This window comes from Coregonus lavaretus (assembly GCF_964263955.1).
Source record: "Coregonus lavaretus genome assembly, chromosome: 24".
Classification (NCBI taxonomy): domain Eukaryota; kingdom Metazoa; phylum Chordata; class Actinopteri; order Salmoniformes; family Salmonidae; genus Coregonus; species Coregonus lavaretus.
In genome coordinates this window covers 36154765-36170934 of record NC_140011.1, presented here as the reverse complement: position 1 = coordinate 36170934, position 16170 = coordinate 36154765, and the positions used below count along the sequence as shown (strand labels likewise).

General features: G+C 43.4%; 2 protein-coding genes across 2 annotated transcripts; both read right to left on the bottom strand.

Moving 5' to 3' along the window:
• Nucleotides 1-5033: 5033 nt before the first annotated feature.
• casr (calcium-sensing receptor) lies at nt 5034-9320 on the bottom strand (the record flags this gene model as incomplete). The annotated part of the gene is made up of 6 exons (XM_084140247.1): nt 5034-6172; nt 6277-6400; nt 7305-7535; nt 7706-8545; nt 8639-8945; nt 9136-9320. The coding sequence occupies 6 exons, from the start codon at nt 9318-9320 to the stop codon at nt 5034-5036; spliced, it is 2826 nt and encodes a 941-aa protein (XP_083996373.1).
• Nucleotides 9321-11169: 1849 nt separating this feature from the next.
• On the bottom strand, nt 11170-15949 carry eif4e1b (eukaryotic translation initiation factor 4E family member 1B; the record flags this gene model as incomplete). The annotated part of the gene is made up of 7 exons (XM_084140146.1): nt 11170-11284; nt 11767-11906; nt 13300-13413; nt 13532-13595; nt 15133-15228; nt 15612-15715; nt 15923-15949. 7 exons carry the CDS (start codon nt 15947-15949, stop codon nt 11170-11172), a joined length of 660 nt encoding a protein of 219 aa, XP_083996272.1.
• Nucleotides 15950-16170: the final 221 nt, after the last annotated feature.

Below are 16170 nucleotides of genomic sequence, written 5' to 3'. Positions count from 1 at the left end.
AAGACTGGTCATTCAACTGAGACTGCTCTTCTCTGTGTCACGGAGGCTCTCCGCACTGCTAAAGCTAACTCTCTCTCCTCTGCTCTTGTCCTTCTAGACCTGTCTGCTGCCTTTGATACTGTGAACCATCAGATCCTCCTCTCCACCCTCTCCGAGCTGGGCATCTCCGGCGCGGCTCACTCTTGCATTGCGTCCTACCTGACCGGTCGCTCCTACCAAGTGGCGTGGCGAGAATCTGTCTCCGCACCACGTGCTCTCACCACTGGTGTCCCCCAGGGCTCAGTTCTAGGCCCTCTCCTACTCTCACTATACACCAAGTCACTTGGCTCTGGCATATCCTCACATGGCCTCTCCTATCATTGCTACGCAGACGACACACAACTAATCTTCTCCTTTCCCCCTTCTGATAACCAGGTGGCGAATCGCATCTCTGCATGTCTGGCAGATATATCAGTGTGGATGACAGATCACCACCTCAAGCTGAACCTCGTTAAGACGGAGCTGCTCTTCCTCCCGGGGAAGGACTGCCCGTTCCATGATCTCGCCATCACGGTTGACAACTCCGTTGTGTCCTCCTCCCAGAGTGCGAAGAGCCTTGGCGTGACCCTGGACAACACCCTGTCGTTCTCCGCTAACATCAAGGCGGTGACCCGATCCTGTAGGTTCATGCTCTACAACATTCAGAGAGTACGACCCTGCCTTACACAGGAAGCAGCACAGGTCCTAATCCAGGCACTTGTCATCTCCCGTCTGGATTACTGCAACTCGCTGTTGGCTGGGCTCCCTGCCTGTGCCATTAAACCCCTACAACTCATCCAGAATGCCGCAGCCTGTCTGGTGTTCAACCTTCCCAAGTTCTCTCACGTCACCCTGCTCCTCCGCACACTCCACTGGCTTCCAGTTGAAGCTCGCATCTGCTACAAGACCATGGTGCTTGCCTACGGAGCTGTGAGGGGAACGGCACCTCCGTACCTTCAGGCCGCTCCTCCGCACACTCCACTGGCTTCCAGTTGAAGCTCGCATCTGCTACAAGACCATGGTGCTTGCCTACGGAGCTGTGAGGGGAACGGCACCTCCGTACCTTCAGGCTCTGATCAGTCCCTACACCCAAACGAGGGCATTGCGTTCATCCACCTCTGGCCTGCTGGCCCCCCTACCTCTGCGGAAGCACAGTTCCCGCTCAGCCCAGTCAAAACTGTTCGCTGCTCTGGCACCCCAATGGTGGAACAAGCTCCCTCACGACGCCAGGACAGCGGAGTCACTCACCACCTTCCGGAGACACTTGAAACCCCACCTCTTTAAGGAATACCTGGGATAGGATAAAGTAATCCTTCTACCCCCCCTTACCCCCCAAAAAAAATAAAAAATAAAAAATAACATATTGTAAAGTGGTTATCCCACTCGCTATAAGGTGAATGCACCAATTTGTAAGTCGCTCTGGATAAGAGTGTCTGCTAAATGACATAAATGTAATGTAAATGTAAGAAGGAAAGAAATTCCACAAATTAACTTTGAAGAAGGCACACCTGTTAATTGAAATGCATTCCAGGTGACTACCTCATGAAGCTGGTTGAAAGAATGCCAAGAGTGTGCAAAGCTGTCATCAAGGCAAAGGGTGGCTATTTGAAGAATCTCAAATATAAAATATATTTTGATTTGTTTAACACTTTTTTGGTTACTACATGATTCCATATGTATTATTTCATAGTTTTGATGTCTTCACTATTATTCAACAATGTAAAACATTTTTACATTAAAGAAAAACCCTTGAATGACTAGGTGTGTCCAAACTTTTGACTGGTAGTGTATATTAGTTTTACCCTCACATCTAAAGCTGCCTGATAAAGCTAGCCAGTTGATAGTAAAGCTAGGATGAATGTCAGAGGCCAGCTAGCTAACGCAATAGCGGCTGTCAATGCAATGTCTGGTCTAGGGTTAATCTGAAATGTACAATTATATTTCACATGATAAGCAAACTACTGTCATGCCTTTTCACAAATAAATTGATATACACAGATAAAAAAGACAATTACCTTCAAGTAGATCGTAATTTACCTTTATTTACCTCATCGTCTGTTGCTCATTACATTTACGTCATTTAGCAGACTCTCTTATCCAGAGCGACTTACAGGAGCAATTAGGGTTAAGTGCCTTGCTCAAGGGCACATCGACAGATTTTTCACCTAGTCGGCTCGGGGATTAGAACCAGCGACCTTTCGGTTACTGGCACAACGCTCTTAACCACTAAGCTACCTGCCGCCCTCATGTGGGTAGCTACTTCCTGAGATTTAATTGATTGAACAATCCAGCCTATGGTTAGGCAGCTGTGGTTTTGGCAGAGGGAACTGATTGGTTAGGAGTAAAAGGTCCTGCCCCAGAGCTGCTCAAATCGAATTTTTACTTGCGAATCTCTCTGTAAACTTACAAAACTTTCTACAAGTTTACAAATCTCTTGGTAATGTGACAGAGCTCTGAGCACGTGCAGGAATTATGCTTACAAATCTTATTGAATGTATTCAAATGTCAAGTTACAAGTTTGCGACCGCTGTTAAATCTTTCACATATCATGATACAAGTTTGCGAAATTAAAATTACACGTTTGAGAATCGTACTTGCAACCACGAATTTCAATGTGCGACCACAAAATTCCAAATACAAACTCAAGTAGTTCTGTCATCATTATAATCCCATAGAAAAATAGGGTTAGGTTTGGTTAAGGATATTGTTGGAGTTAGTTATTTGCTTGATTTTCTTTTTTTGCTTGATTTGCTGGTTGAGTCAGGTGTAGGATGTGTTGTTGTGGAGGTAAAGTCAAGCTGAAAACATAGGAGAAACTGATCAAACTTGCATTATGTTTGCTTATAAATGATTATACATATATTTAAAACGTTTATGAATTAGCCAGCGGGCGCTAGTAGAGTAATGGTGGCTTAGGAAGCATGGAGAGGCTAGAGATAGCCAGCCTTGCCCCGATGGTCATGCAAAGGATCGGATGAGTGACATTTTTGGAGAAAGTGGATCCCTGTCTTTTGGCTTGGCTGACCCATATGTAGTCTCATGCTGGGTAGAAAATAAGTTGGGTCTATTAAATCATCGGTGAAGGTAGCTCGAAGTGGACTTGTAATGATTTTCTATATTTCTTCCGTCTAGACGGAGCGGGCGCTTTGCGTCACGTGACTAGGGACAGGACCTGTGACTTGCTTTGCTTTCCGGAGCAGGGTGCCTTTGAAATTAGTGATTACTGGGGTGGCGTTAAGTCTTGAGGTGGAGCAACTGAAATGGAAAATTCCCTGTGTCTGTGACACCCACTGTTTGGTATGACGCAGACCCGATGGTGAGCGTGGTGAAACTGAGAAGACATTGTCAGTCCTTTTGAGTTTTGAAGCAGTCTTTCTTTTGAGTTTTGAAGCAGAATCTTTACCTGATAAAGTCATGTTAGGATATGTCAGTTATCCAGTGAGAGATGTTGTGCTGAACCCACTAATGTGTTTCAGGTGCCAAGCTTATAGTCATGTTGCAGCAGTGTGTAGGAGGGAGATTCCAAGATGTGAGAAGTGTGCAGGAGGGAATGGAACAAAGGAATGTGTAGCATCGGTGGAAAAAACTGTGTGTCAATTGTGGTGGTGCCCATGTTGCTGGGGATCATAAGTGTCCGGTGCGAAAGAGACAGGTTGAGATTGTCAGAGTAGAACAGAACGTGAAGAAAGTAGAGGATGATGGGTCAAGGGTGAGTAGTAGGCTTAGGCCAATATAGAGTGATATGAATTTGTGCTTCAGTAAGATTAAGCATTCATTGCCGTCGTTATCAACTGTATCGCAGAAATGAAACGTAAATCACAGAAAATAGATGTTGTGGTGGCAGCTGCAGATAAGTACTTGGGTGTACGAGGTTTTACTGCAGAAGAGTTTCAAGGTGTGGTGAACGAAAGAGTCCCGTCCTCCCAGGCCGCCGGGCCTGATGTAGGATCAGTTAGGGTCAAAGTAGTGGAATGGGGTGGTGATTTCTATTTGTATGAAATAGTGGTATATATGTGGAGGGTTAGTTGGTGGTATGTAATAGTGGTATATAGGTGTTAGTTGGTGGTGCAATGTTTTCCTTTTACCCCCTTCCTTTTAGATTTTTGTATCACAAAATATGTGATTGAACACACACATAGTAGGTGGCGGCATGCACAAACAAAATGTGCGAACGCCAGGATACCAAAGAAGAAGGTGTGTTAGTGCAGGGCTGAAGCAAAAGCCTCTTCTCCATGTGTATCCCCAGACAGACAGATGCATTGATAGGCTACCACTACTAGCTTCCACTAATACGCTACTTTATGACCTCAATATCGCAGACTGATGCTTCTCTTCATTGGCATATGGAGATTTTATTGTCATTGGATGCATTGTGAAAACAAACCTTTGATTCCATTGTATAGGCCTAACATGTGGTTCAGCGAACATCAGAATGAAAAAATAAGTGCAGTAACTTGGTAAAATACACATATGCAGAAAACAACCAGACAGTAGCATGACACCATATTGAAGAACCTGCAGAAGGCCTAATGAGAAAGACCGTAGGAAAGAGACTGATATAGCCTACATTAGTAGACCTATGTCCTGTGCCTTTGTGCTCAGAGTGAATTACATTGTTTTATTGTCTCCTGTTATATCTAAAATGTATTTTACAGGTCATAGTTGAACTTTAACAATGTGAATCTTTCGTTATAGGAAATAGGTATGGGAAAGTATTACATCATTGGTCATTGTCTGCTCAACAGTGACTTGAATATGCTATTCTATTCTCAAGATTATCAAGAAAATTCAGTAAATTATGTATTTTATGATTTTTAGCATTTTGAAATATCCTCATAATGAACAACACAGATTATTGTAATATAATGGAATCTTGGCCACCTATGCTGTGTCACCTTTATGAATACATCAAAGATTTTAATGTCATAGTTTCTACTACAACTACCCAGCCAACAAAGAATGCAACACCAACTCAGGTTTTGACAGGGCCCTCGGCCCCCCCAAAAGACACTTCCCTATTTCATAGAATTCTTTCTGGACTCCTCAAAGCTCAAGGACAGAGTAACTGTTCCACTCCCAAAGCTTACTCTTGGCTTATGGATTCTCTGCTGACCTGATGGGGAGTCATTGTCATTGGTCTTGAGGCTGATGGATGAGGAGGGAGTTGAGGCGCAGGATCCCCCCACACTGCTGGACCTCTTCCTGGAGGCTGAGCTGTGTCTCAGAGTGGCCTTGGCTGCCACTTTGAAAGAATGGGCCGCAGTGCTACAGCGAACCTCCTCTATAGTGTTCCTGGACGGTTTGAAGAGGATGATGTAGACCTTATTGAAGAAAATACAGGCCAGCAGTCCAAAGCTGGAGGCTAGTATGGCAATGACCTCCACAGCCGACACAAACTTTCCGTAAGTACTGAAGTAGGCAGGGATGAAAGAGATCCAGACGATGAAGAAGATGAGCATGCTGAAGGTGATGAACTTAGCCTCGGTAAAGTTCTCTGGCAGTTTGCGTGATTTAAATGCAAAGAAGAAGCATATGGCTGCCAGCAGGCATGTGTACCCAATTAGGAAGCCTAGCGCCATCATAGAGCCCTCATTGCAGGTAATGAAAATTATCTCATCAATGTCATGGTTCCTGTAGCTCGCCGGAGGAGCATTGTAAAGCCAGACCACACATATCATCACTTGCACAAATGTGAACAGGAACACCAACAGGAACTGTAAGTTTAGCCCCCACCACTTACGATGGAGACTGGTGGGGATCTTGGCTTCAAACACTAGAAGTACTCGGTTAGTTTTGACCAGGATGCAGGATATGCAGAGAACAAAACTGATCCCGAATGCAGGCTGGCGTAGACGGCATGTCCAGTCCTGGGGTTCACCAATGAAGATGAGGGAGCTGGAGAAACAGCAGATGAGTGAGAACAGGAGGAGGTAGGACAGCTCTCTGTTTGTGGCCTTAACAATTGGGGTGTTGCGAAATCTGATAAACACTCCCATCACGAATGCTGTCAAGAATACCCCCAGCACAGAGAATAATGCCAAGGCAATCCCAAAGGGCTCTGTCCAAGACAGAAACTCTATCTCCTTCAGGAAACAGGATGTGTGGTTCTCATTAGACCATGAGTCATTGGGACACTTGGTACAAACACTGGCATCTGCAGGAAGAGAAGTCGTGTTTGTATTATTGATAGAAACATATGAAATAGCAATAGATTATATATGGCGGCGTGGTTAAGATTTTTCCCGATGTCTTTCTTACCTTTGTGATCACTGTACTCTCCTTCTGAGCATTCTGTGCATTCAAAGCAACAAGTTGGCATGCTTTCTATGATCCCCTTTCTGGTGCCTGGTTCACAATCTTCACTACAGTTAGAGAATGGCACCTAATGAAATGAGAGAAACCCAGAAAAAGATCATGCATCATATGATTTTGGATACAGAACCAATAGAAACAAATGCAGAACATATGACATACTGTATTTTAGGAAGAATGCATACAGAGCAAAGATTTTAAAGGCCAATGCAGCCGTTTTTATCTCAATATCAAATCGTTTCTGGGTAACAATGAAGTGCCTTACGGTAATAGTTTTCCATTAAAATTGTCAAAAAGCAACAAAAATGGCTTTTTAGGAAAAACAACTTTCTCAAGCAAGACTAGGACTGTCTGGTAGTGGTCTGAGGGGGATGGATGTGTAATCTGTAAACTAGCTGTTATTGGGAGAGAGATTAAGAACTCTCTTTGTTATTGGTCTATATTAATTTACACCGCCTGTGCTAACTGTGCCACTAGAGATCCTGGTTCGAATCCAGGCTCTGTCGCAGCCGGCCGCGACCGGGAGACTCATGGGCGGCGCACAATTGGCCCAGCGTCGTCCAGGGTAGGGGAGGGAATGGCCGGCAGGGATGTAGCTCAGTTGATAGAGCATGGTGTTTGCAACGGCAGGGTTGTGGGTTCGATTCCCACGGGGGGCCAGTATAAAAAAAATATATGTATTCACTAACTGTAAGTCGCTCTGGATAAGAGCGTCTGCTAAATGACTAAAATGTAAAATGTAAATGTGATGTCACCAGGCAAGCCAAAACTCCAGCCATCCAAAACCTGCAAATCAGAAAGTCCTGTGTAGATTGTATCTTCAACCAGCAACTATCAGGAAATAACTTCATCAAATTCTTCACACTTTTACAGTGTTCGTTTCATAAATTGCTGTACAATGTAATGCAAAACACAGGAAAAACGTACATTTTGGATGCACTGGGCCTTTAATATCCCTGTTTGGAGCAACATACCTCAGTATTATATCCATTCCACAGAATCTTTGTGTTATCAATGAAAAGTTGTACTCCTCTCTTAGCTCGCATGTTGTAGAAGCCGACCTCTTCAAACACAACAGAGCCATCCTCAGGAGACCGGTGCCAATTGATAATGGTGTAGTTTCCTGATGGATCAGCATTCTCATCAAAGTGCACCTTTTCTCCCATACTGTTTGAGAAGTTTAAATGTCTGAGCTGCTTGAGAACCTATAATACAGAGCCAGGTATTTGATCAGGACGGGATATAGGAAAGTGCTCAAAGGGGTCAACAAAGCTGGGAGCAAACAAAAAGAGTATACAAATGGATTTGTCATTGTTAGTCATTATACTGAATTACATTAATTAAATTTCCTACTCTTTAAAAGTGTTCATTTTACCTGCCATGCTTCTATTTTCTTTATATCTGCACATGAGTTGTTGGAAAAAAGACCACGTCCAGGAATGCAGGTGAGAATGTCCTGCAGGGCCTGTGCAATGGAGTGAACTGCAACATACACATTATAGGAAATACGAAAATGAGTGTAATCCAGGTATGGGGTCTCTGCACCCATAATGTCCTCCTCTCCAGTACACAAGGGTCTGAAACTGGTGCTCCCATTCTCACTATCTTTCAGTCTCTGGCTGTCTTCCAGATAGCAGTTAAAAGTCTCCTCCCAAAACTCCCTGACAAACTCATTGTGGCTGGATTTCTTTGGTGTGACCTCTTGTAAGAAGTCCTTGAAGCCAGGTATTTCACCTGCTCTGAGAGCAAAGCCAATGGTCCCAACTACAACATCAAGGTACTCTGGTTTAGCGATGAGGGAGGTGGTTGCCCAAGCCTCGCTGGCCAACCAGATGCGGTCTGTGATGTTCCGTCTGACCATCTCTTTGATAAGAGGCTCAATGTCAGGCCCACTGGCGAAAACGACTATAACTTTAGCCGAGGAGTTCTCAATACGGTCAACCAGCCCTTGGATTTGCCACTCCTCAAAGTACTGAGAGATCAGCTCACTCAGATGGATACAAATGTCTCGTTCTTCCATCTCTTTCTCAAACTTTTCAATCCCCGGACGTCCATACTCATCATCAGACGCTACTGCAATGACCCAGTTCCATTGGAAGTAGTCGATGATATCTGCCATGGCAGTGGCCTGGTGCTCATCTGTGGGAATGGTCCTCATGAAGGATTTGAACTGGTTCTTGTTGCTCAGCAGGCGACTGGAAGAGGCATAGCTGATCTGCAGCAATACAGGGGGAATAAAGTTACTGTGATATATTGAAATTGTTTGATTTAAATAAATCAGGACATTGGAATTGAGATTGTAGCTCACCTGTGGAATGTAGAAGAGGCCCAACAGATTGGCAACAGCAGTGGAGACTGCTGACCCAGATGCCCCCACCACTGCTATAGTCGATGGGATGTGATCTGTGCAGTTACAGAATTCATCCAAGTTCAGAGAGTCAATCTTATTCTGTGCTACGAAACTGAGGGTAGCCTCCAGGGCCTTGGACACAGTGTTGCAGGTGTCAAAGATCCTGTAGCCCAGTGTGATGTTGGGCAGGAGGGTACTGCTGTTGTTGATCTCCTCTATTGCAAAAATCATGGCCTGAAGCCAACGGAATCCCCGGAAATTGTACCTGCAAGGGGCGGCACGCCATAACATGCATACCTTTTGGTTTTCATGAAGTACAATCCAATAATACTGACTGCAATGCATTCATTTATTAATTTAAATACAATTTCATTGACAGTTAGCACCAAGCATAGTTTTATACAGTTTTACATACAAAAAAAACATACAGCCTCAATTGCCGATTCAAACCTTACCTAACACACTCTGTGGATTCTGGCCGCGCTGCCAGGTCTTGGTCTTTGGAGGTAACACCAAAGTGCATTGGAAACAGCCCGCCCAGTAGAATATCCCCAGTCTTCTGTGCTCTCTGATGAGGCCCATAGGTGGAGATGACAGAACTGGAGCCCAAAAACACCAGGTAATACAGGTAAAATCTCATCATTCAGCTCTCAGGAGGGGCTTGTCCTCTCAGCACAGACTTCAGAGTTCACCTCAGTCTTGTCCCCTCCAGTGACTGTCTGTCGCCTTGTTGTTTCTGACTCATGCTGTTCTTGCTCTGAAGAACATCAGTGTGAGACATCCATTAAAGAGAGAACTGGAAATGTGTATACACTTAGTTTGACAACTCAATTGTTTGTCTTACTCAACCCTGTAAAAAAATATTAAAAAGAGGAACAAATGTTTTAAAGGAGGTTAATGAACTATGACAGCTAACCATGTTTGGCCCTAATGACTGCCATTGTTCGTTAGATCTTGTCCAACGTAAAACATTGCGGAAAAAGTCGCTCTGCGCCATGAACCCTTTTGGGTATAAAAGCATTACAAGTTCCTGAGCTCCTATTGTCGTAGTCTTTTTCCTCTTGTAGACGCACAGTAGGAGTGACATGAACTGAGAGCGGCGTCACACTCCACTGCCCTTCCTTCCTGCTAGTGCAATGCTGTGACCAGTGTACCCTGTCGCCATGGAGAATAATGGTCCTGCATCTGGCTAATTATCCTGGAAAAATGCTAGGGCAGGATTGTGCTATTGAGCAAAAGCTTGCTAGAACACTCTCTGGAAAAGGATACTGGACAGGTTATACAGAGGTCGGCATGCCCTATCTATACCAACCTGACTTTCAAATGTATGCCCAACTGTAAGAAATGAACATCTGATATACTGTACATCCACAGTGCACAATGATACCATGGTTGCTGTGACTGGCAAGTTATTGAAAGAGATTCCAATAATGAAAACCCAAGGAGGATGGATAACAAGGCTACCATCAACCATAATTGAATTTCACGTGGCATAGTAATGTCTGAGAGTAACAGGTCACGTAGTACCCAAAACACAATGCATAATTGAAAGCAAACATCTTCCAAGAAGGTAGGTAGTCTACCTAGATCCTTAGTCTTCCCTTTATGAATACACTCAAATTAGTTTTTTTTATTTAATGATAAATACAAAACACAAATGAGTTATTTCCATGGCATACATTAACAAAGGTAATGCATATTTAGTAAACGAACTAAATGAAATTAAACGTGTGAAACAGGTGTTAAGATTAACCCAATGATTGTGCTTTTGGGAAATTGTATATTAACAGTTAATGTGAGTGCATTTAATGGTATACAAAAACACTATCCATCTTATATAAAGAGCTATATACAGAGCTGAGGCAAGAAACTTACCTTGATAATGCTTGATTTCAGACTAACCAAAGGAAATTCAACTGTTAGAACAAAAATGTAATGCTGTTGGAACAAAGACTCCCGCAATTCTAGTCTCTTGAATTAATTCAGCTCAGTGGTTTCGCCAAGCCCTGCATCTGAACTAGATTAAACATTAACTAGGAGGGCAGTCCATTTCCTTTAGCTAATTAAGCCAATCTTTGGTCACTCCTTTTTCAAGTTTTTGTAGTTGAGTAAATTGCACTAAGTCTAAAAGGTACTTCCCAAATCTTACAGTTGAGCACTGAAATGGTGGAACAAATTCTTTACAGCACAGGAACAGCATTTTTTGTTTATATTCAGGGGTTAGTGTTGTGCCAAATGGCATTCCAAGATCTTTGAAGAAAAATGCAAAGACAAATACAGTCCATATATATTTTATTTGTAGGCCACACAAAATGTCTAACCTTCTTCAAAAAGAAACGTCTCCCACATGTATCATGCCAAATGTACTACTTAAATTAGGTATTGAATTAAGCGCAAATACAAACTTAACATGATAAATTACAGTACAGAAAAACTTAAAGAGTAGACTTGTCCTTTGCTATAGGAGACTTGGAAAAACAATAACATTTCTACACCACAAACTTGTTCTTTGTTATTGAATTGCTTTTGGTGGCTGTGTCTGCATGGGCTTGATATCCAATGACGAGTTTTGGAGGTAGGCCTAGTCCTTCCTTGTACTTCCGTCTGAAAATATGAATCATGATAAAACATTAATTTAACTGACCAATCACATGATCAAACAAAAAGGTAGCTTTGAAAATAAAGAAATGCTGTTAAATCTGGCTGTATGGGGGCAACTGTTGATGTCAATTATCTGTAGCCAATGCCATATGTAATACTAATATCCTGGGAGCAATAGATTGCACCATTAGGTCTTTCCTTAGTCTAGTGGACATCCATTTTTCATTAGGTTGCTAAGCAGATGTCCTCATCCTCAACAATTATAGTTTACAACATGGCTGCCAACAGGCCACATCCGGCTTCTGTGGGATCTGGTCCAAGCCTGGCTGTTTATTGACTGAGGTGAGTGAAGCCGGCAGGTAAAATCTATGACTGTTCAAGGCAAGTATGCCATAAGTCTGTCAAGATGCCTGTGAATCAGGGCAGACATGACACTACAGAAACGAGTCATTTGGTCCGGCCACACTGAATAATGCTGGACTTACCCAATATAGGTAACTGCTTCTCCATTCTCTGTATTGGTGGTCCAGACGGCGATTTTGTCACCTTTGGCTCGAACATTGACGACAGCACCGCAAACGTCCCTGCTGAAGGAGCCAAAGCCCTCTCCAATGAGGCAAAGGAGCTGTTAAAAAATATTTAAAATAACTAATTGGTTTCCTCAGTATTACGGGGCCCTGGGTCTGAACCCCATGTGCAACTGGGTCCTGGACCTCCTGACGGGCCACCGTGGTGAAGGTAGGCAACACCACTACGCTGATCCTCAACACAGGGGCGCGTGCTCAGCCCCCTCCTGTACTCCTATGACTGCGTGGCCACGCACACCTCCAACTTAATTATCAAGTTTGCGGACGACAACAGCGGTAGGCCTGATTACCAACAATAACGAGAGAGCCTACAGGGAGGTGGTGAGCGGCCTGGCGGAGTGGTGCCAGGAAAATAACCTCTCCCTCAACAAAACAAAAGGAGCTGAACGTGGACTTCAGGAAACGGCAGTGGGAGCACGCCCCCATCCACGGGCTGCAGTGGAGAAGGTGAAAAGCATCAAGTTTGTCAGCGTACACATCACTGACAATCTGAAATGGTCCACCCACACAGGCAGTGTGGTGCAGCCGCAATGGCGCCTCTTCAACCTCAGGAAGCTAAAGAAATTATTGGCCCCTAAGATCCTCAAGCATTTACAGATGCGTCATTGAAAGCATCCTGTCGGGCTGTATCACCGCCTGGTATGGCAACTGCACTGTCCGCAACCACAGGGCTCTCCAGAGGGTGGTGTGGTCTGCCTGCCCTCCAGGACATCTACAGCACCCGGTGTCACACGAAGGCCAAGATCATCAAGGACCTCAGCCACAGCCTGTTCACCCTGCTATCATCCAGAAGGCAAGGTCAGTACAGGTGCATCAAAGCTGGGACTGAAAAACAGCTTCCATCTGAAGGCCAGACTCCCAGCCTCCACCCAGTACCCAGCCCTGAACTTAGTCACTAGCCGGCTACCACCCGGTTACTCAACATTGCATCTTGGAGGCTGCTGCCCTATGTACATAGACATGGAACACTGGTCACTTTAATAATATTTCCATTCCGTTTTATCCATTTCATATGTATATACTGTATTCTAGTCAAGGCCTATCCTTTTAATCTATTGCTGTACATATACTATTCTATCCTACGTATTCTTCAGATATGGACAGTATGTGGATAGAATGTAGTATAATGTCTACACATCACATATTTATACTCCGGACTCAGACATTGCTCGTCCGAATATTTATATTATCTTAATTCAATTATTTTACTTTTAGATGTGTGTATTGTTAGATTATACTGCACTGTTGGAGCTAGGAACACAAGCATTTCGCTACACCCGCAATACCATCTGCTAAATACAGTATGTGTATGCGACCAATCATTTTATTTGGATTTGAATCAGCTTCCTGACAAATCTTGAGCACACAGTATTTCTGGCTTTCAGTGATACAAAAGTGTAAAGTGTAAAGCAGAGTGGACCAACAACTGACCGTCTCCTTCCAGAAGCGGTCGAGTTCAGTGTGCCTCTGCTGCTTCGACAGTGTAATCAGCCAGCGTCCTCCACACTTGTTACGCCTGTCTTCCCACATTGGCTCAATGCCATCCTGGGGGAAGTGACAGTATCACTTTAGTCCAAGTAATATAGGAGTACATGTATGAGAAGTATGATGGAAATTGAAAACCTCAAACTGAAGGAGACATTTCTCCACAAGTCTACATCACCTTGAAAACGGAGTAGTCGCAACCAGATGAAAGCTTGCTCACCAGCTGAATGTTGTTGTACAACCTATAAAACCAAATACATTTTCAGTCGAGAAAACAATACAAGTGGTGGTGACCTAAATCATAGGTTCCCAACATACTTTTGTAGGTTTAATTTACTGACACTTGCCTAGAAGTTGCAATATCCACAGTAGGTACAGTGGGGGGAAAAAAGTATTTAGTCAGCCACCAATTGTGCAAGTTCTCCCACTTAAAAAGATGAGGCCTGTAATTTATCATCATAGGTACACGTCAACTATGACAGACAAAATGAGAATTTTTTTTCTCCAGAAAATCACATTGTAGGATTTTTAATGACTTTATTTGCAAATTACGGTGGAAAATAAGTATTTGGTCAATAAAAGTTTCTCAATACTTTGTTATATACCCTTTGTTGGCAATGACACAGGTCAAACGTTTTCTGTAAGTCTTCACAAGGTTTTCACACACTGTTGCTGGTATTTTGGTCCATTCCTCCATGCAGATCTCCTCTAGAGCAGTGATGTTTTGGGGCTGTCGCTGGGCAACACAGACTTTCAACTCCCTCCAAAGATTTTCTATGGGGTTGAGATCTGGAGACTGGCTAGGCCACTCCAGGACCATGAAATGCTTCTTACGAAGCCACTCCGTTGTCCAGGCGAACTTTTTTACCAAAAAGTTCTATTTCGGTTTCATCTGACCATATGACATTCTCCCAATCCTCTTCTGGATCATCCAAATGCACTCTAGCAAACTTCAGACGGGCCTGGACATGTACTGGCTTAAGCAGGGGGACACGTTTGGCACTGCAGGATTTGAGTCCCTGGCGGCGTAGTGTGTTACTGATGGTAAGCTTTGTTACTTTGGTCCCAGCTCTCTGCAGGTCATTCACTAGGTCCCCCCGTGTGGTTCTGGGATTTTTGCTCACCGTTCTTGTGATCATTTTGACCCCACGGGGTGAGACCTTGCGTGGAGCCCCAGATCGAGGGAGATTATCAGTGGTCTTGTATGTCTTCCATTTCCTAATAATTGCTCCCACAGTTGATTTCTTCAAACCAAGCTGCTTACCTATTGCAGATTCAGTCTTCCCAGCCTGGTGCAGGTCTACAATTTTGTTTCTGGTGTCCTTTGACAGCTCTTTGGTCTTGGCCATAGTGGAGTTTGGAGTGTGACTGTTTGAGGTTGTGGACAGGTGTCTTTTATACTGATAACAAGTTCAAACAGGTGCCATTAATACAGGTAACGAGTGGAGGACAGAGGAGCCTCTTAAAGAAAAAGTTACAGGTCTGTGAGAGCCAGAAATCTTGCTTGTTTGTAGGTGACCAAATACTTATTTTCCACCATAATTTGCAAATAAATTCATTAAAAATCCTACAATGTGATTTTCTGGATTTTTTTTCTCTCAATTTGTCTGTCATAGTTGACGTGTACCTATGATGAAAATTACAGGCCTCTCATCTTTTTAAGTGGGAGAACTTGCACAATTGGTGGCTGACTAAATACTTTTTTCCCCACTGTATAAAACTGACAAGGATATCAGCCATTTAGCCTACTGAAAATCAAAGACAAACTGCAAAACTCACGCCCAGAAGTCTTCCACTGTGTCAAACTTTGTGATGAGTCTCAGATTATCCTGCCACATTTTGCTTTTATCGTTCTTGTAGAACCAGAGGGCCCATCTGAAACACACAAGTGATAGAATAGAATAAAAGCAGAGGTTGGTGGACCCTCTTCATATTTCAATTGTTATCTGAATTGTAAAGTGAATTGCGCATTAACTACGTTTTGCAACAGAAACCGTTTAGTTAAAATAACCAAAAATAGTAAATGAAATGAAACAGAGGGCCCTTCCTGAATTTATCTAATAGAAATTAGTTTTCGTTGCAAAACGTTTTCCGTTGAGTAAACGTTTATCAGACGGAACGTTTTACAACAGAATCGACGTAATGAATACACCCCAGGTATGAGCCATAAATGTTATTGATTGACAAAACAAACAAAAAACAATAGAAACCTCAAAGTAATTAACATGTACTAGGAATCTCTCAACCTGAAAACACACCTGTTTTGTAGGGGATGCTTCACATGTGGCTCCACAACAACACGTACCACTTTGTTATCAAGCCTTTTTTTGGCTCCATCAATCTTTTTTAGGGCTCCTTTGTCCTAAAAATGGGAGAAGACATTTATAAATAGGCATATAGGCAACGAGAGAGTAGGGAGGTGACTTCGATTTGATTAAAAGTCAACGGAATCAAACAAGCAAACATTTTAACAAAATTGTTTGGTAAAAAAAATGTTTGTCAAATTGATTTCGAAATCAAGCAATTGAACACTTATATTCCAGCAAAATATAGCCTAACGAAACCTTACCAAGCGAACTGCAACGCACGCCATCATTAATGTAATTAGTTTGACGAGGCAGGTGTTGCACTTGAGGTGTCGCAGATAATTGAAAGGGGTTCTTCCGGTGGATTTTGACGAAATATCGATTAAACCAGAGAGGAAGAGGCAAAGCGAGAGGGTCCACTCCCGTCAAAATCATTCCACGCGGGAATACAGCGATAAGCAGACGGAAACGCAGACCGCCTTGCAGGCAGCTGCCTTCCCGCCTTCGGGAC